At 45.5% G+C, this 21,514-nt stretch overlaps 1 protein-coding gene across 1 annotated transcript; it reads right to left on the reverse strand.

Moving 5' to 3' along the window:
* Window positions 1–278: 278 nt before the first annotated feature.
* nbr1a (NBR1 autophagy cargo receptor a) lies at window positions 279–21,272 on the reverse strand. The gene is made up of 21 exons (XM_023814323.2): window positions 20,978–21,272; window positions 19,036–19,098; window positions 18,906–18,924; window positions 18,714–18,736; window positions 17,219–17,401; window positions 16,613–16,687; window positions 15,545–15,762; window positions 14,033–14,155; window positions 12,544–12,747; window positions 11,138–11,297; window positions 10,280–10,531; window positions 9,677–9,802; window positions 9,520–9,595; window positions 9,282–9,392; window positions 7,367–7,537; window positions 6,475–6,618; window positions 5,890–6,289; window positions 5,656–5,732; window positions 5,100–5,181; window positions 3,254–3,353; window positions 279–3,159 (listed from the first exon to the last, which is right to left on the reverse strand). The coding sequence occupies exons 1-21, from the start codon at window positions 21,083–21,085 to the stop codon at window positions 2,983–2,985; spliced, it is 2,892 nt and encodes a 963-aa protein (XP_023670091.2). The 5' UTR covers window positions 21,086–21,272; the 3' UTR covers window positions 279–2,982.
* Window positions 21,273–21,514: the final 242 nt, after the last annotated feature.

The raw sequence follows: 21,514 nt of genomic DNA on the forward strand, positions 1-21,514 counted from the left end.
GGAAACCCATCCAGGGCATCCTGAGCCTTGTGATAGGCTGGAAACCCATCCAGGGCATCCTGAGCCTTGTGATATGCCGGAGCCCCCAGACTTGTACCTTGTTCTTTCTGGGATGGGCTCCAGTGACCCTGTGACCATGTACCACTCAAGCTGTATGAAAGATGGATGGCTTAAAACACTGGAACACCAAGTAAGGAAAAGGATGTTCATATAGTTAAACCAAACATTCCAAATTCCTCCTTCAGGTCAGTAAATTAATCTGGAGAAAAAGGCAGTGATATTATAATTAACTTTATTAAATCATATCAGCAACAAACATGATTTTAGAACAGGTGCATTTCTGTAAAGTGCTTATCCAACATAAAACAAAAAGCATGAAAGCAGTCCCCCTAAGATCCCATGCTCAGCTCATGCAACGGAGCTTTCAGTGAAACCAGCTCCTGACCTTCAGCAGCAGAGCGATTCCACACTCCATCCACTCATCAGGGGAACAGACTTACTGCCATGTCTAGTCATTAAAACCCCTTTGGTGCCATTTTAAATGTGTCTAATCACTAAAGAGTGGAGGAGAGGTTCCACTGAAGGCTGCGACATCACCATGAAGGAAAAAAGGATTCCTATTAAGACACCTATGAACTGAACCTGCACAGCAATTCCACCTCAAGCCCCACCATTTCTCAATAACACCTAAGAGTATGACTCAAACACTTAGCACTGAAGCAGGTACTCATTAATAAATACCATTTCCTGTTTCACAGTAAATCTAGACTTCACTTTCCCTAAGGAAAAACACGATGATTATCAAATGCTAAATTTTATTATGTCTTTTCCTCATCTATAAGCTGAAAAAAATAGCGTTTGCCTCCAATTTGCGACCACAAGCCTCGGAAAACTGCGATGACAGTATAAGGAAACACAACCCTGTGCTACAGACGTACAATTTCTGTTTTCTCCCCCAACCTTAATAAGCAATTGACACTGCTAACTGACCGCCCTGCTGGCCACCACTTAGAAAAGTTAATTCTACTGGTTTGTACTTCAGTCTCCCCCCACCTGGAATGTACCGTGGGTCCCAACACTTAAATCCCTTGTAATACATACAATCTTGTTGAACCCATTACAACTTCCCCCAGCAATGCGTCGCCACTGAATTTCAGGCAGACAATTTCAGACAGTCATCTCACATCCCTCATCTTGGTCATGCTGGGTCGAGGCTCTTCAAGATTGAAAAATTAAAAGCACATTGAACTCTGCTCACTTTCACTTAAAATTTTCATAAAAACGTTTTATTCCTCTACATTTTCCTTCCACACGCATATTGTAAAAGTTCAAATGCACAGCACTCAAATCACTTATTTGGGTTGCTTTGGACAATTTATCAGACAAAGAATATATATATATATATTATATATATTTTATATATAGCTCCAGTCTAGTAAAGACAAAAACATTCTCTGCTGTACCACTTTGTTCTTGAGGAGCATTTTAACATGTCTAAGCCTTCAGGGAAAATGAATCTTGCACTTGCAGTTAATTTCACACAGTTGCCCCTTATTCACCACCACAGCGTGAGCCGAACATATCACTGGTTCACTTGAGAACAACAGAGCCAGCCCCCCCCCCCCTGGAGAAAAGTGTAGCACAGAAGAGAAATAAGAAGTCAGAGCCTCTAAACCCAGATTGTACTTCTAAATAGAAATTTCTAGCCGTGGGAGAGAGAACATATAACAGCAAAAAAGAAATATATATGGCTTTAAGCATTATCTGTCAAGTCACACCAGAAACACATGCCAAATAATATGAGAATCCTATAATGAATTCTTAAAAACGAAAAAATGAAGAGGGTCTTATTCTAAGCCAGCATGGACTGGAGACTAATCCAAAGTGTACCCTGCTTTCAGACAGAGAACCAGATGTGAAGAAGGAGAGAGTGAGTCCTGCTTTCACTTATATAACACAACTAAACTGATTTGAACTAACAAAAGCGTCAACTCTGCATCCATCACAAGCACAGCACCATAACAATACAATGTGCTCTCGACAAATCAGACAAGTGAGATTCGGAAAGAGCATCTTTCTCCTTAGGTTCACTTCAGTTAAGCCACTACTTACCCAGGTTAAAACCGGGCTCACCTAAGGTTAAGGAATATTTTGAAATGAAACTGAAACGTTACCAAGTCTATCAACATTTACTGCACAAAAAGGCCAGTGGCATCACAATGCGTCTCACTGACGGACACAGGAATGTTTGTTGCCCCTCCCCAGCCCTCTCTCACTTTTCTCTCAAGCACTGAGCACTCTGTGAAGCTCCTAGACCACCAACTCGGTCCTCCATGGAAAAGAAACGGTAACATTTTGCATCGCATTGTTAACGTTCAGCAGTGCATTCCAAACCTCCGTCGCCTCTGGTACCTCTAAATATGGCGGTTTGTTTTATCCCAGCCTGTCACAAAAAATGGGTTGTACTCTCCACAGAGACAGTCATGCATGTCATTTATACAAAGTTTCAATACATATCTACACGTTTGAGCTATAACAACTGTCTTAAAGTCGCACAAAAGCCCAGATTAATTTAGCACTACCGTATTATGTTCTAGCAGGTACACTAGAAGAATCATTAGGCAGGAGGTTATATTGTGTGTTTAGACTGTTACACTGCTGTTCTCCATATATGCTGACCTTATTCCCTGTTTTGTTTGTTTACCCTGGTAATAGCACAAGTGTCCCAGCTACGTTAGAGATAATATATCACCAAACACAGAGGCCTTTACCTAACAATTTTACTTATATGCCACTTTCACTGTGAAGTTTAATATAAAGAAATGGGGAAACCACTGTAGCGCCTCACGCAGGAGTCAGCAAGCGGTATCTGGCCGCCACGTGTGGGGTTGATCTACGCAGCAACGGGAGCGCTGTCCTACGAGAGAGAGGAGGAGGAGCGGCAGGAGCAGGAAGCTGGCCTCGGCGTGGGAGGCTCTGTCCTCAGTAACGCGTGGCGTACCACTCGTTGTCGGCCATCTGCACCAGCTCATTGACCACGTCCAGCAGGTTGTGGTTGTGTTTCCGCAGCAGCCGCCGGTTGAGCTGCCGGTCTCCGAAGCCCATTTCCAGCAGCACTGCCATCATGGTGGTGTCCTGGCTGGCTGCGTCCCCGGGCGGCTGCGAGGCAGGCAGGAGGTCAGGGACAGCGGTCACAGTTTGGACTATCAGCCATTATTTCTGACATACTAAACATGGAAATGAGTGAACTGACCAATGGTGGACCGGGCTGGCCAGTGAAGAGGGCCTTGTAGGCTGAGGCTGCTACAGACAGAGCTCCCTTGACAAGCCCGCCAGCGATACCGCCGTGTGCCCTGCAGGGAAGGAAGGAGTACAGTGAAGAGGGGGTTTACAGGAGGAGCAGGGAAGGAGGGAGGCAGTGAAGCTGGGGTTTACAGGAGGAGCAGGGAAGGAAGGAGGCAGTGAAGATGGGGATTGCAGGAGGAGCAGGGAAGGAAGGAGGCAGTGAAGATGGGGATTGGAGGAGGAGCAGGGAAGGAGGGAGGCAGTGAAGCTGGGGTTTATAGGAGGAGCAGGGAAGGAGGGAGGCAGTGAAGATGGGGATTGCAGGAGGAGCAGGGAAGGAAGGAGGCAGTGAAGATGGGTTTGCAGGAGGGGCAGGGAAGGAGGAAGGCAGTGAAGATGGGGATTGCAGGAGGAGCAGGGAAGGAGGGAGGCAGTGAAGATGGGGATTGCAGGAGGAGCAGGGAAGGAGGGAGACAGTGAAGATGGGGATTGCAGGAGGAGCAGGGAAGGAGGGAGGCAGTGAAGATGGGGTTTGCAGGAGGGGCAGGGAAGGAGGGAGGCAGCGAAGATGGGTTTGCAGGAGGGGCAGGGAAGGAGGGAGGCAGTGAAGATGGGGATTGCAGGAGGAGCAGGGAAGGAGGGAGGCAGTGAAAATGGGGATTGCAGGAGGGGCAGGGAAGGAGGGAGGCAGTGAAGATGGGGATTGCAGGAGGAGCAGGGAAGGAAGGAGGCAGTGAAGATGGGGATTGCAGCAGTGATAATTTCGTTGACGAAATATTTTCGTTATAATTTTCGTCAACGACAAATTTTCACTGACGAAAACGAGACGATAACTAAATAAAAATTAAGTGATGATGACGAAAACTATAATAAAAATATATTGACATTTTCGTTAACCAATAAAAACGAGACGAAAATGTGAGTGAGGGACGTTTTTGGAAATGATCCAATCAGAATTAATCTTGGTGCGTGGCGCGGTGAGACGCACACGCACATTTGGAAAATTAAGATACTGATTCACCTTGCGACGCGAGATGCGACAGTACATCTTGCATACATTGGTGGGTGTCTGTCTGACTTAAACTAAAATGACATGGCAATGGCTGGGAGAAAAAGAAGAGAAGATATATGGAATAATTTCACGTTTGATGTCAAGACAAACAAGACCTTGTGTAAACCGTGTGGAGCGGAAATCGCTGGTAAAAATACAACAAATCTAAAGCGACATCTGCAAGGTAATTTTTTCAGGTCATGCAGTATTTGCAATGGCATTACTGCCAAATACAGTTTTTCTTTTAAATAATTTGGAGTTGCACTTTTGCTTTACAGAATGAAGAATGTCATATGCAAGTTCTAAACAATGCATATCTAATTTTTGGTTTTCATGGAAAGATGATATTCCACATATTTAATGAGACTTGGCTTTATTTAATTTTAAGTTAGAATATTTTGTATATTACCACGGTTTAACTAAATTACATTTAAATTAAACCCAATATATTTTAGTCAACTAAATCTACAGTAGATTTAGTCGACTAAAATCTTATGCTTTTTAGTCGACTAAAACTAGACTAAAACTAAAACAAAACAGATGACTAAAATATGACTAAAACTAAAATTGCATTTTAGTCAAAAGACTATGACTAAAACTAAATTGAAATCTGCTGTCAAAATTAACACTGGATTGCAGGAGGAGCAGGGAAGGAGGGAGGCAGTGAAGATGGGGATTGCAGGAGGAGCAGGGAAGGAGGGAGGCAGTGAAGATGGGTTTGCAGGAGGGGGAGGGAAGGAGGGTTTACACACAGACTATCTACCTGGGGTCCTGTGAGTCCTGCTGACTGGAGTCAGCGCTGTCAGGTGGGGTCACTGTGACTGGGGAAGACTCCCGACTGCTCCCTGACACATGACCGTAAAGAGAAGGTCAAATGCTGACCAGCGGAAAAAGCACAACGCAAAAAGACAGCGTATCTGAATCGGGAAACATCAAACCAGAACCCTAGACTTCTAAGACGACAAAACGGCGCAACCTCTGAGAATTCTCCTCCGATTAGACATTTACCTTCAAAATGGGTCATGCCAATGAAAAGCAGGCTTATCATAACTTGCTAGGCACCACAGTAGCATCTTGTTCAGCTATTTTAAGGATACTGATAACACTTCCTTCCTCTTCAAGCCACAAAACACACAGTCCATGCCGCAAAAGAAAGATGTTTCTCAACACTCAATTTCATATAAGAAAGAAAGAAAGAAAAAAAACTAACCACTGCCCACTCTATCCATTTTTTACGGCTGGCAAAGTCTATATGTGCATAGATGTCTTTTTTTAAAGCTTTCAGTGGACAGCCTGGAAAGGAGACAGACAGGTCTCACCGTCCATGGGATCGTCACTCTGATACAGCTTGTCATTCACAATGGCCCCCGATTCCACCATACAGGACAACTGTGACCTAAAGCAACATTCAGGTTCGAAGGTCAGGCCACTTGAGGCAGTATGTTAATCAGACCACAGATAGTCCTGCATTAAACAGGCTGGGGCACCAATCAGCACTATCATTGGTGGCGCCATCTCTGGTGTAAATGTGTATTACACATCAATTGTCTTGCCTGGTAGGTGACAGCGGAGTGGCAGGACCTGGGGTAGTTACCACTACCGGCGTGAGGGGCACGGCGTCCAGTGTCTGGGAGGTGCACAGCATGTCGTTGACGCCGCCGTCGCCGCCACTGGCACACAGGGCCTCCTCCTTGCGCTCGCCTTCCGGCGTGGCGCGATCCAGGGGCCCCGGGCCGCCCTCCGTGCTGCCGGCCTGCGACAGCGCAGAGCTGTACATGGACTCGGCCAGTGGGCGACTGGTGTCGAAGCAGTCGGGCAGGATGACGATGTAGTCCTCGGAAGAGACGGAAGATGCCTGGCTGCGCACCTCGTCCCTGTCGCCGTCTTCCTCGGCTTCCGATTGGCTGCCGGGCTCCATGCCCATCTTCCTGACCTCGCCGTCCGCGCAGGTCTCTGACAACAGAACAGAATGCAGTGCACTGCAATTAGCCATCTGACCAGCAGTCCCTGATCTCACAGCAGCCTTTCCTGTACCTAAGTACATGCAAAAACTGCTACATACAAGAGAACAATTACTAATTACAAATACTAATTGCTAGTTTTTCATTCCAAGTCAATGGCATGTCGTCTCTCTTTACCCGGCTCCGCCTGCTCATCCTGCATGGCTTCAGGGGGGCCATGGACTGGCTCTTCACTCTTCCCGACTGCTGGGGCCACAGAAGGTGTCCCTCTGCCTTCTGCCTGCTCCTGACCAGCTCTCTCACAGCGCAGAGGCTCCTGGGCTACAAGACAGCAAGCAGGCAAGGACCAATCTGAGTACAGAGGTTTGGACAGCAGGCAGTACAGTGAAGTGGTCCTCAACCTTCTTTGCACTGCAACTCAATTTTTACCATGCCAGCTCAGTCACGACCCTATATTTTGTACAAGTTTAAATTAACACTACGATCAAGCGTGCAGTGCACTGTGCAATTCACGCCAATCAATGCCTATCGCACAAACCTGATTGGATGTGCCAGTGAATTTTAAATTAAGCATCTGTGTTTTTGGCTTTTTGGATTGGTTGAGTGTTCACTAGTCTTGCACTAAGCATTTGCAGACCTAAGACCTGTTTATATAGGTTGATTCTAGGATTTGGTTTGGGAAATCTGATCGTGGATCAGCGTAGGAGCTTGCCAGTTCTAAAATGCTTAAATTTCCAACTCGTGATCTGCTTCGTGATTGTTCCAGAACTTACCACCACCCAAACTTAGATTGCGACCCATGGGTTGAAAATCGCTGGTACAGTGGTTTGCCAGCAGGGTTGTGTTTACATAATGTTTCTACAACATTTTTGTGCAAGTTACTATAATTCAGTAAAAGGAATTCATTCTTAAAAACAATACAGGGGAAGAATAACGAAACCTATTAAGGCGAGGCGCTGGGTCCTTAAGAAGACTGCTTGAACACCCTCATACTCATTATGGCCTGACAGGAGCCCCGATTCCAACAGCGTGCTCATCACGATGCATTGTGGGTACACTGCAAACCCACCTCTGCTGCAGTCGGCCTGCACACGGCGAAGAGGTCTGCGGTCCGGAGCTTCTTCCAAGGTCAGCGAGCGAATCACGGTCTCGCACACGAACTGCGTTCCGCTAATGTCCTCCTCACCCTCCTCTTGGGCCGGAACGGCCATCAGCTGCTTGGGTGCCCCCTTCGCCACCCCTGGCAGGAAACCCCGATGCAAGCATTAATAGCAGAAGCTTCTGGTAAGAAGGTGCTACATCTATTTCTGGGAAATGCACCTTCGGGTATCATTTCTGTGACATTGTCAAAGCCCCATGCATCGAGCGCTGTCCTTAACACAGGTTCCATTATCAAAAGCGCAACACTGAAGATCACGCGCTATATGTCGTATCTGCTAGATCAACAATATATATTCAGATGGGCTCATGTGTAAACTAGTATTAAGGGCATGTAAGTATTGGAAGGACATATACAAAGCGGAAGATTGAGAGACCAAGGTGAAAATAGCAGACCCCTGTATAATTTGTGCAGGACATTAATTCTCGTTTTCCACCAACCTGAACAAAGACCGGAAAAAAGACAGTTTTACAAGACAGGTCCCTGTTTACCTGCACGCTAAATCTCCACATTTCCTCTGAAGCTTCAGAATGTCCCCCTAGAGGAAGAGTCTGTAACTAGAGGCCCTAGCGGGGTTGAAATTCCAGTCCTTTTCTGTCCCCTTGGCCTATCAGCTGCTGATTCCATACTGCTGTAGAAGCCATGTTGGCTCCAGCCACATCTTCAGCATGGAATATGCTAAAACCCTGACACTGGCGGAAACTTGCTCAGGACCAATCTAGGCTCCAGGCTCCCTTGGACCTGACAGCCCAAAGCATAGGAACACCTTGGATGGGGATGCCAGACATCAATTAATATTATGCACATGGTGCACCTGAGCCGGAAGGAGGCAGACAGACTGTTACAAAAGCTGTCTGGACCAGTGCTTGTTACCATGGAAATGTACAGTCAGCCTCAGGCGTACAAATGCCCCAGCTGGCCATTAGAGAGGTAATTCCCATGTTATGGTTTAAAAAGACCAGCTGTACTGGTTTGGGAAAGCAGCGGAATCTGAGCCCCGAATGGATGTGCACTGCCACGCAGCCTGTGGCACCTTCTCCGTTTGCCAGTTTGTTACTGCCAGTTAAAACGGCCCATCGTAGCTGATTCAGTGCTGCATTCATATTCTGCGAGGATGCTGAGTATGAGCCCTGTCGCCTGGCACTTCAGCACTGCCCATGCTGCACACTGCTAAAATAGGTCTAATATATATCACAGGTAAAATATCCACTAACTCAGGGATGATTTTACTTAGCTTAAAGGCAAAAAGACAATTCTCATATTACTCAAAAACTCCATCCCAGTAACAGTGCATCCCAAAGAAGCAGGACCACCTTTACACAGGTCTACCTGATACAGTGTCCCACTGCGTGTGAGAATGCAATCCAGCCATATCACAGCGTATTTTCAAGCACAACACACAACTGTAATACTGCAAGCCTTTAATTGGTCTACTCTACATCTTACAAATATTCTATTGAACATTACTTTCTATCCTGTAGTTCCTAAAAAATGAAAAACAAAAATTGGGGGAGGGCGGGGGGTGGATTATGGAAAGCTTTGAAACGCCAACAGACCAACTGCATTGCTGATCACGTAATCTCGACTGCAAGTTCAGCCAAAATCTACCCTGTTAGACTGGAAAAGCAGATAGAGCACGACAGCTCCGCAATGGGTGTGCAAGCAGCCACAGTTGAGAGATTAGCTTTTACATACTCTTTGACATGCAATTATTTTGCTCTAAGATCCATACATTTCATGTTTCGCTGTACAGAGCGATCACTGCACTGTACGTGGCTGACCAATAGGAACGCCCAAGCACAAGACCATCAGGGAGAGCCCTTACCCAGAAGGCTTTTCACCCCCTCTGCTTCGGCCTCAACCTTGATCAAGGACAGATTACGCTTCTCCGATAGGGCGCCGTCGTTCGGAACAGGAGACATGCATGGAGTCATGTCTAGGGATTCAGACGACACAAATGCAGCCAGGTGGTTCATCGTAGCGACTTGCTGAGGTACACAAACACTGCAGCCGTCCCTAGAGAAAGAGCGTTAGGGTTCCGGCCCGCTGGCCGGAGGCCTTACCTGCCGGTGTGTTGTGGGGTACCCTCTCCAGCTCCTGGACGATGTTGATGTCAAGCAGCTCGAAAGACAGGAGGTCCTGAGGCAAAGAGAGCAGAATCTTCAGGGAGGGCTACTCGGCGGTGTCGCCGTGGTGCTGAATGGGCCGCGACCGCCATACCTGTGCCGTGAGCAGGTCCACAGAGGGAATGTAGTACTCCCTATCAGAGCCCGTAGACACAGGCGTGCGATCGCGAGCGGCGGCACAGCACGCCCCATCCTTATCCGCCGTGCTGTGCTCCTTCTCCTGTAACCACAATTTAATGCCCATTGACTCACGATAACAGCAAGGCGGGTCACAGTGCATCGGCCCGGCCTCACGCCTCAAGGGCTATCGACTCAATTCAAGCCCAGGGTGCGAATGTGCCTCACTTGTTTGCGAGAGATTCCAGGTAAGGCGTAGCTGTGACCTACAGCGTGGCCAGTCTCCCACCTCCCAGCAATGTAACTACAGCTGTCAGGCTACAGTATTCCACACAGAAGTACACAATGAATCAGCTTTTAGATGCAGCAGTGTCTCTAAATTGCTGATGTGTGTTTGTGCGGCCTGTGGTGGACTGGCGTCCCATCTGGCATGTTCCCTGCCCTGCACTTCCAGGGATGAGCTCTAGCCTTAGTGAGACCCGGAACTTGATAAGTAAAGTAGGTAAGTGGATGGATGGATGGATGGATGGATGGCACACACAGACGATGGGCATTGTTGGGGATGTCAGCTCGGACTCGCCTGGGCAGTGCAGTATGGCGAGGCATTCTCCGGTCGGGCATCGGCGTCCACCACGATGCTACACCACACCCGTGGGCCAAACTGCTCCCCGCGGTGGGCGAGGCGCCAGTGCGAGGTGTAGGTGCCCTCCATGACCGGTGCCACGAAGGCCACGTTCACCACGCCCACCTGGCCTGGCTGCAAGAAGGGCACGGCCACCTCCTTCCCCTTCTCCCGCGATGCCAGGGACAAGTTGCCCCACATGAACTTCAGCTGCAGGCACATAGATATGGTCACATTCCTGATCAAGCTCCTTTCCGCAAGCCCTAGAACCCCCCCCCAGGGAGTAAGGAACCCCTACATTGAGACTGAAGGGCTGTCTGTTTGAAATCAAAAGGAGCCCTGATGGTTTATCCTTCAACCAAACTATGAGCCAAAAGTAAAAATCAACCAGCAAGCAAGCTGCTGTGGACAGAAGCACCTACTAAGCAAACAGTAAAAGTCACTCCAGAGAAGAGTGTCAGCTAAATGTACAACATATCTTCTTATATGAGACGTAAGGTGTACTGTTAGTGCTACAGCCAGGAAGAGATAAGGCACAAAAAGAGATGGTGCTATTATTTGGCTTTGGCTAACATGAGTCAGAGAGTGCGAGCACATCAGCACTTCCCCATTTCACATTTACTGCTACCATTGCATCATTCATGATGAATGGATTAAGTCAGGGACCAGAGTGCGCAGCGATCACCTTGCTGGGACGAGTGAGGATGTCCAGGTCGAAAAACCATCTCATGAAATGGCAGCTGCACAGATTTAATTTAAACGTGTAATTCGCTAAAGTCACTCTGCGCTTTGACCACTTGGTGTTTGCTACGGTACCTTGGTCTCCGTGGTCCAGGACACGGATCCGGTGTTCCTCATCTTCCAGTATTTTATGAACTTGGTGCCGGGCTGCATACGGGTCCCGTCGGGCAGGTTCTCATCAAGGAACAGCGCAGTCATGGCAGGAAGCACGGTGGGGCAGGCGATTTTAGGCCTCCTACCAAAGACCGTGCATAGCTCTGTAAGATCCCCACCCAACTTGGAGGGCTCTGATCCCTAACCAAAGCCACACTGACAAAACAGTATCAGTGCTCATAGGAGACATATCCAAATAGAGGAGCTTTTATACTGTGGCTATGGATTTGTTTCCTCTGTACAAAAATGTACATAACACACAAAAACACTAACATAACACAGCAGAGGCGTCCAGCACACTTACAACACCAACAACAAACAATCTGTCTTACTACTGTATTGTTTTTACAAGGGAACAAGAAGCGGTGACTGCTTAAAATTACAGACACATTCCTCACTGTTAGCAGAAGAACAGGAATATGAACTGTGACACATCCATTTCCTCATTCTCTACTGCAGAGCAGAGGGGCACACGATCAGCGTTTCAAGGACAGCTAAAGCGCAGCCGGCCGCTGACTCACTGCTGCATACCACTTCCCATTCCCACAAACGGAGACTGGCAGAGAAAAAAAAAATTTGAAACCAAAACAGAAACATTTCTGCTTTCCCCAGGATCTCTAATGGTGCATAAACCACGCAGTAGATGTTGGAACAAACAACAGAGAACCCAATCGATGGCTATGGGGGGGAAAACTTAGGTCCCCAGGTCAAGATGCACAATCGATGCCAGCAAACGTGTTGAGAAGCCACAATAAAAGAATCCACCTTCCACTCCTTAGGTGGCAGTGGACTGACATTACGAACAAAGCAGTTCGCAGTTGGGTGGTTCAGCGTTTAGCACTGCAGCCTCACATTTCCAGGGTTCTCCTTGTATCACCTGGATTCCTCCAGGTTCACAGGCTTCCTCCCACAGTCCAAACACAGAGAGTCTGGTGAACTGCAGCTTCTCAGTTGTGCATAGTGGAAGACTGTGTGTGTACCCTGTGCCAGACTGGCATCCCTTCCAGGGTGTCCCCTGCCTTTTACCATGTTTCCTGGAACAGACTCCAGGATCAACATGACCCTGCTCCGAGTAAGAGGTACGAAAGAAGAATGGGTGGATGGATAGTTCATGTGAAGAAATATGTATGTTAATTACATTAAAATGCTTGCTGTATATTGTACACACAAAATGTAGATTAGGGATGAGAACCTGGGGTGAGGTACAGGAAGAGGCAACGAATGCAAGAAGCCCAAATAACCTTTGACCTTTAACCTTCAGCCTTTAACCTCTGACCCCAAGCTGCCCCTGGAGCACCCTGCATTTGGACAGACTGGCTGACCCTTACTCCGGACTGGCGATCTGGGTGCCCCGGGGGACAAGCAGCACAGGCTGAGGGCTGCGGTCACAAGCCGAGCTCAACTGCAGGCCCCGCTTCTCCATCCTCAGCTGCTTCCTGATCTCCTTCACCTCCGCCTTCAGCTGCCGCTTCTCCGCCTTCAGGCGCTGCTTCTCCGCTTTGCGGAAGCTCCGTTCGCCTTGCCTCTGGAGCCTGGAGGAAGCCCGGGGGCCGAAGTGACAGTGACACATGTGAAGCTGAGGCAAGGGTGTCGCACCCGAGTCAAGGGGCACTCGACTGCCTAGAGGAGCTACAGAAACAGATATACATCTGTTATTACTGTCTGCTGTTATTAAGCAGTTACCATATAATGGGCTGCAATGCAAAAAGACCCAGCATATAAGAGGCATTTCATTAGAAGTAAGGAAGTATATCCGTAACAACAGACCTCCAAAAGCAGTACACGTGACCTTTGATAAATATGTCCTTTTTGTGAAGGGGTTCTCAAACTGATACTTTTCATACAATCCTTTCACATTTGATGAAAAAACACTTAATCCAACAGTGCTGCCTACTGACTGACTCATTATCCAGCATGTTACAGATCAGACATCTCTGCCGACTACCACACTCCAGGCTGAGCTGAATTACCAAACACTTCTCTGAAAAATGTGTAACCTTCAGCAACGGAGAAAAACTGACCTTTCCCCCACAGGATCAAGGTTTATATATACATATATACACACATTTTTTTCAGGACAGTCCATGATCCAGTTTCCCAAACCATTTTATGTTTAATTTGTCTTGTGTTGATTCATACCAGCAACTTCTGCCACACTTCACTTTTGAGAAACCATGAGCACCTTTTGTCAGCCCCTTTTCAGCAGAATAACAAGCCAGCAATCACAAGGCCCTCAACATCTTAGGCTAGTTCCAGGAACATGGCCGTATATTCCTAAAGTTCTACTAGCCTCTACCAGCCTGATGTCTCTTCATGTTCCCTGAATGTTCTAATGTCACACTTCTGGTCCTTCAATAGTCTTATTAGGTTCTTGCCTTGTTAGATGTTGCTGTGTAGCTCCTGCTCCAGTGCTGCTCACACTTGGACCTGGACATTCATTGGAAGCTCAGCCTAGATGCTCTTATGCCTAGTCGACTCCTCGACAGCATGTATGTTTCTAATGTGCTATTTGCCTCACTTGCAAGTCGCTTGGACGAAAGCTTCTGCTAAATATGTAAAATGTAAATAAGGTTGCAGTCAGAGGTAGAAAGTTCAGGTTCAGCAAGTATAAATCCAGACCAAGGTTTCGTTTCAACCAACCAGTTGAGTACTCTGTGACTCAACACTCAGCTGGTTGGTTGAAACAAAACCTTGGTCTGGATTTGTATTTTCCTGAACTTTCCACCTCTGGTTGCAGTGTTCCCATTGTGTATTTCCAGACACCACAAGCACGGTGCAGTTCTGGTAACGGGCTGCCTTAAAGCTTGACTCACGCACCTGTAGTGTTCCCCCGGCACCCCGTACTCGGGGATGGAGAGGGGGGTTCCAGCTCTCAGCAGGTGGTGGCTGGGGTCATGGGCATAGCTGCACTGCTCACAAAGGGTGTAGGCTGGACACACACTGCACCAGGAAGAGAAATTCAGCTGAGATGAACCAGCACAGGCCAAGTAGACTAGTTGGCACACAGCAAACAACCAGAAAATGCGAGCTCATGGGTGCAGGAAAAGAGCCAAGGAGCAATGGGAGGGACACTGGGACTCATGAGAGTGCAGGGGGATGGGTGACAAGGGCTAGTCGTTTGTGTCAGAAAATGCTACCCCCGGGGGGTGGAAATATGCCAGAGAATTCTCACTGCCTGACATCACCCTGTCTGGTATGTACACTCCCCATTTCCCAATCAGCAAAAATTAAGATGGATGCGTCACCATGACTCTGCACTAGATAACGTGTGGAAGATGGATGGATGGATGCATATCTTTGATAAGTGGGTCAAAAATCTGTTTGCTGTCTTGTTCAACAAGTTGGAAATATTTTCTAATGTTATGTTTCTAAGGTGATATTGCTATAGAGCAGATGTGTTACTCTTCCTGGGAACAGATTCATAACAAACTAGTGCAACTAAACACAGTTCTAGGCCTCTTGATAAGTTACAATATGCATTCAGTGGCCACTTTAGGTACACCTGCTTGTTAATGGAAACAGCCAATTCAAAGTACACAACACAAAGGTAGGATCACGAGTGTCAGTTACTGATCCAGTAGGCATTAAAATGGGCATGACATGATTTAAGTTTATTATCAAGGTCAGACATGGTGGGCCCAACATCTCTGAAATAGTCCTATCTTGGAAGTTTCACATGCAACAGGGTGTAGAATTCACAGTGAAGGGACTGATGAAGAGAAAACATCCTGTCTGCAACAGGTCTGTGGAGATTCGTCAGCCTTGTTAAAGCTAACAGGAAGGTCACAGGTGTAGAACAAACAGCTCAGTACAACAGTGGTGTGCATCTCTAACAGGCAGAAAAGCATCATCGCTGTACCAAAAGAGGACACAGAGTTCCACTCCTGCCAACTAAAAAGGAAGGATGATGAAACTGCAGCGAGCATATGATGACCAAAACAGGCCGACTGAAGAGCTGAGGAAGCCATCAGATCTCATAAATCTATTGCGAATTTGGCATGAACTTTGTGAATCCTTGGCTTATATCGAAGGTGCAGACTACTGCTGGTAGCGCAACAGTGTGTGGAATGTTCTCGTAGGTCTAAGTGAGCATTATTTGAATGCCACAGCTTACCGAAGCGTGCGTCATAGCCACATCTACCCTCTTCACATGCATACCTCCTGCAACGTGCCATACCTTAAAGCCCGCGTCTTCTTAAGGTGCTTCTGGATCTAACAGGCATTCATGAGCAACTTCACCTCAAGTTTCATGAAATATTTTACTGAAAACCTAGCTAGACCCAGGTCTATCTCCTGCTACAGAGAGGGAGCAGATAGTTGAGCACGCACCTACACTGGTATCCACCCCCTGACATCTGGCCCTGGCAGCTACTGCAGGAAGTCGTGGAGCCGGCAGCCCCCTGCACAGTGGAGCTGACTTCGGGCACCTGGACGCTGGGCCCGGCTGGGTCCGTGGATGCCAGGTGAGGGAGCTTGTGAATGCAGCACTGACCGGAAAACTCATGACAGATCCTGTCCACTGCCTCCTTCACCACCTGGTCTTTGAACTGAAAAGAAGGACATTGGTACACAGACAAACAACAGTGGGGAAAAAAATCTGTTTTACAAGCGTCCTCATAATTATATATTGTTTCATCTACAGGAAACAGTGACAACTCATGTAATTTGTTTTTGGTTCATAACTTGTTTTCCTTTAAACTCCTGGTTTGAGTGACCATCTTTTTTTCTTATATATGCTGCTGGCTTTCACAATGAAGTGTTTTGCTTACTCAGCTTATAGTATGAGGAATGAGCGATAACAACCTTGTAAAAATAAACTTGTTCAAGGCCTTGTGGTGTTAAAAAACAAATGCAGAATTTCACCCAAGATTGCATGCAGCGTTGGATCAAGATTGCATGTACTCACATCCAACAAATGACACAGATGAAAAAATGTACCTAATTATGACCAAAAGCTAAACTAATATAGCTAGCAATCATATGCACTACATTAACCAAAAAATAAAGGGCTATGTACTGACAGTGTCAGCGGGATGATTTGTATTGACCATATTCTGCTAGCCCTGTGCCAGTCATGCTAATGGATGCTGGGTACTGGCCGTATCTCGCACCATCCACTGCCAGCTTCATCACACTTTCAAGTGAGCCAAACAGCAGACAGACATGCCACCACAGAAAGCCATCTTCATTTCAACATAGTAGCATGTGCTCTTGTGGGTGCCTGACAGCAACAGTCAATGATGACAAGCCGGTCTCAAAATAATTTGTCACAGTTATGAGCTCGGCGCCCCTGCTGACCAAACCTGTAATGGACAGGACATTTTTTTTCTGCTATACTTACTCCTTAGTTAATAGACTAGATGTTCATTTTTCTAGGTACATTTTCAAGCCACCCACCTTCTCCATGTAAGACGTAAACCACTGTGGAGGGGCTTCATTGTCTTCTCTGCTCTCCCTTACCTCTGACAACACCTAGGGGTCAAAAAAAGCAATAGTACAAAAATGTCTTCTTTGCCTGTTCTAAAGAACAAGGCACCAACACTGACAAGTGTCATCTGTCTCCAAAAGACCCCCCCCCCTCGCAAAAAAACAAAAAAACATTCTCATTCCAACACATGTATTTTATGAATTAGTCCAGGTGGTGCAGGTATACACTAAATAAACAGCAATTTTCTGGAAAAAAAAAACCATATAACACACACAGTGGGCCCAAAAAGTATTTGGACATTTAAGTTAAGCTTAATAAAGACAGTTTAACTAAGCTGCATAACAAAATGTCAAACAAAACTGCATATATGTTAAAGATAGATACGTTAAGCACACTTTTCAAACAAAACAACAAAAAGATATTGGTGCCTGTGAACCAAAATAGATTTAAGTGTCTTGAGTTTTTAAATAAAGCATTTGCACTTTTCTTTAGAAGTTGTGCCTTGGCCCAGCTAGCTGCAAGCCTTTCTGTTCTGTCATTTCATTAAGCAGTTACCACTTGACTGGACCTCTTACCCCATCCTGCTCCAGGACTGGCACCTGCGTCTCTCGGTCCACAGTCTTGATCATGGATGGGTAGGGTGGGGCCGGCCTGGCACGGGTCTTCACCTCTTTCCCCTTGGCCTTCACCACTCTGTCCGCTGGAGCTTTCGTCTTGTACACATTCATGTTGAGCTGGTAGCCCTGCTTCACTGCACTCTGTGACAGGGTTGTTTAAGGCGGGGTGGGTTACAAAACATTTAACCTCAACACTGATAGGTTCCCTTCAATTTGCAGGTTTTGTTCCGATGCACATCATGTTTAAATATGTTTAAAACTTGAGAAGTCAAGGAGAAGTACTCTCCTCGGAAACCTGCTAATTCCTTACCAAATAGCATCCAGTGTTAACAAATAAAATCTGACATTTCTATTTAATATAGTGTAATTACAGTGGTACCTCAGTTCTCGAACTCATTAGAACTTGAATTTCTTAAAAGTCGAACCAACCAGTTCGGAAAAAAATACCTGGTACTCGATCTGAATCTCAGAAGTCAAACCGTGAACGCCAACCTAAGATAACTTGCACGCGCGGGGAAATTAGTCACGCAGCACGTCTCTCAGCAGAAACAAAGGGTAACGCTTCAGTCTCAGCCTCGCATTCGCTGTGATAGCATCGTGCATGTTTACACAAGCTGAATACATATATTCAGACAGTAAAAATACATTTAGACAATGAGACAGTAACAGTAATTATTATTATATAATAAAATACATTTTAAAATAAAGATTTCTTATTAATTATTTTAATATTAATAATAAACCATTAATACATTTAATTATAATAATATTGTTGTGCCGAGTGGGGACAGAATGTAGACAAAGGCGCAGACGTCAGGATATCGGGGGATACGGGGTTTAATTACAGGTAAGGCAGACGAAACGCAGACGGACAATACAATGACCGGACTGGGGAAACAAACTGAAACGCGGACTAAATACAGAGGACTAATGACAACAACCAGAAACAGCTGATCACACAGGGATTACACACGGGGTTAACGAGGGGGCGTGGTACACAGAAGGAGCGAACGATCGGGGCAGGACACATTGGTTTTTTTTTTTTTTACTTTACACATTGGATATATTTATTTTCTTACTTTACAAATTACTGTTTTGATAAATGTCCATAGATGTGTTTAGTACAGTATATGCTCTTCTTGTTTTATCCGGTTCATTTTGTGTTTGAATGCTAAAAAAAAAAAAAACATATTTAGGTGTAACTTTTGGGGGCCGGGAACCAATTAATTGGTTTTCCATTATTTCTTGTGGGGAGAATTTGATCAGAACCCGAACTTTTTAGGATTCGATCCGGAGTTCTGAACGGATTAAGTTTGAGTTCTGAGGTACCACTGTACTGTTATGAGTAATGCAATATACACAGGTAACACAGCAAAACCAATTTATTGCATATATATAAAATCTAACTCAAGTACATTAAAACATTGTGCATATACTCAAAAAAATCCAATACCTTTAGAGCTTCTTGATACTCTTCTGTAACAAAATAAAATAATACTGTCAAATACACTGCACCCTATTTTTTAAATATTTGTCTTTTGTATCTATTGTACTCTCAGACATGTAATTTTATTTTATTTATTAGTTCATAAACATTTTATAAAAATTAGTCTAGGCATTATATACTGCTATACTAATCACTTACCTTGAGAGTTTATGAAAACCTGAAATATAGAAAGAAGTTTTATAAAGCTAGAGTAATGTTTATTAGTATATTTTAATGTTTAAAGAAAAGGTGCTTAAATACACATTGCTACAGCATCAGGTTAACTGACCTCCTCTTTGTCCTCATCCAAATATTTAACTTGCAAGCTGGTCAAACCAAATGACGTCTTCATCTGTCAAAATTAGAACAACACAAAGCATGTGAACACCTGTACTTTGAATGGCACTAGAATTGTTTTCCAAAGTAAATGTCATGCTTTGAAGAAAACACCATACATTCAGGTGAAGTAAAAGATGAAGCAAAAGCAACCCTGAATTGTCTACAGCAGTGTTTCCCAATCCCGTCTTCGGGGACCCACAGACAGTCCACGTTTTTGCTCCCTTCCAGCTCCCAGTAAAAATGTGGACTGTCTGATAGGGAACATGGAGGGAGCAAAAACATGGACCGACTGGGGGTCACTGAGGACTTGATTGGGAAACATTGATCTACACAGATAAGTGAAGCGTTCTCTTGCTTGGATGGAAGTAAGACCATCACCAGGAGGCAGAAGCAAACAGAAGCGTGATGAATAAAAACATCTCCACCAGAGTAAAGTAACCCTGAGGTTGTGTCTGACATTCTCAGAGCCATTTATGTTTTAAAACTTCTCTGCAGGAATTAATTGCAAGGTACTAGTCCACAGTTGGATGGTGGGCAGTTAAGGAGCAGGTGAAGTAACTGAAAATAGTAATAGGCCTCCTGCTGCGGCTACTTCCCAGCAGGATCCCACCTCCTCAGACTGGATGCTGCAACTTGATCCTGAGACACTCTCACCAGCAGCATTTCCCATTAAACAGTTAACTAATGGTTTTTAAAAATGATCAGGGGATGATGTCTGTAGTTCAGCAGGTTAGGAATCTACATCTGTGTCTGGAGGGTCATGGGTTTGAATCCGGTGGCCAGGAGAGTAACTATGTCCAGCTTCTTCAAGGGTGTGTGATGCTGTCTGTCTGTGTACCTCTACATACCAATCAAACTAGCTAGTCAGAAAAGCTAAAGACTATCTCATTTAAATAAATAAAAAGCATATGAATGGATCCTAAGGGGCATGCACACTGGAAACCAGTTTTCCAGAAGAAAGTCACACCAAACAACAGAGAATATGCAAATTCCATTTAATTGCAGAAAATCCTCTGTGAGGCGAAAGCCCACAGAGAGTTTAAGTAAATCTAGAAAGGGGTTTCTGCCTAACATGACTTTCTAAATTGTGATATAACATGACATTGTGAAAGATCCTTAGAGGTTTTCCCAATTTAGGTTTCCACTAATTTCTTCATGAAGTCTCGAGAAAAACTAAGATCTTCAAACCTTTTAGAAGTGGCCCTTATCGCAGGCGGTAAAAGAACAAAGAAAATGACGCTGGACCGAGCGTGGTGACGTAGGTGCCACCCGGTGACGTAGCCAGTAGGGACACGTAAACAACATACTGTCTGCTTTGATACATGGTATCCTGCTGCTGCACCCGTTTCTAAATAATATCACCCATATTTGTATAATAATATTAATGGGTACACTATGAAACCGTAAAATACGGATACAAGCTACGATAGACAAATAAATATATAAATAAATAACAAAGCAAACAAGACAAGCGGTTTAGATCAGACCCGCATTAATCCGGGAACACAATAATCCTGCCATCTTTTTTTTTAAAAAAAAAAGCCTCTCCCTGGACGTGTCACTGACTAGAAATTAAGACGTGATCATCTAGTTCTTTGTTCCCGTTTACAACGACAGCAATATCCGTTAAAAGGGCACTGGCAGTTTACTAAATAACGCCTACATGCCAGCTAGTTGTCCGTGTTTCACAGCTGGCTGACGAATTAGCATTAGAGAGGTCCCGAAATTAGATATTTATCTTAAATTTCATACAGGAAACTGTTCGGAAATTATAGATAATGTAGTTAACAAATCATACGCAAATAAATTACACGACCCTCCAGGGGGCCCATAGGGTAGCTGTGTTTACATGCAGGCTCCAGGCCAAGCTCTCGCGGCAACGAAGTCCTCACCATGGCCTCCATGGACTCCCAGCTCGACCTTTTCCAGTCCGAAACAAGGAAGCTCTCCACCCTGCCCCTGAAATTCACCCTCAGATTCACAGGGACGTCCATGGCCATCGATCGACAGTGGTCGGCCTGTCATGAATAGCTGTCCGGCTGCTGTCGGCCGTGCAGAGATATTGTTTAAAGGTACTGCCTATCGGGTAACAATTCGGGGCAAATTTCGGTCCGACGATGTTTACATGAAGCGTACATCTCCCCCAAACACATACACACCCCCGATGTCATGTGACCGGAAGTCGCTTTACTGTAAATGCATGACGACAGTCAGTCCCGATTTGTGAAATACTACCTGGGCTGAAACATTAAAGTGCGATTTTTATTTTCCTTTCATGGCTTAGTTGTATGTCAGCGTAATTGTCCCCGTAGTCCAGTTTAAATTTGTAACACCTCATTTACATTTGATTATTTTTGTCACAGGAGACGCAGTCCCCCTCCATGTAAGAAGTACATGGTTTCCGCCAGCTCAGAACCGATTTTTTTTTT

Source organism: Paramormyrops kingsleyae, chromosome 5 (assembly GCF_048594095.1).
Source record: "Paramormyrops kingsleyae isolate MSU_618 chromosome 5, PKINGS_0.4, whole genome shotgun sequence".
NCBI classification, from domain to species: domain Eukaryota; kingdom Metazoa; phylum Chordata; class Actinopteri; order Osteoglossiformes; family Mormyridae; genus Paramormyrops; species Paramormyrops kingsleyae.

Coding starts and splice junctions, on each gene's coding strand:
- nbr1a (XM_023814323.2), bottom strand. CDS start 21,085: ATGGCCATGGACGTCCCTGTGAATCTGAGGGTGAATTTCAGGGGCAGG. Junction 11,298..12,543: donor ACCCAGATCGCCAGTCCGGA/GTAAGGGTCAGC, acceptor GGTCTTTGGTAG/GAGGCCTAAAATCGCCTGCC. Junction 7,538..9,281: donor GGGGGTGAAAAGCCTTCTGG/GTAAGGGCTCTC, acceptor GTTTCCTGCCAG/GGGTGGCGAAGGGGGCACCC.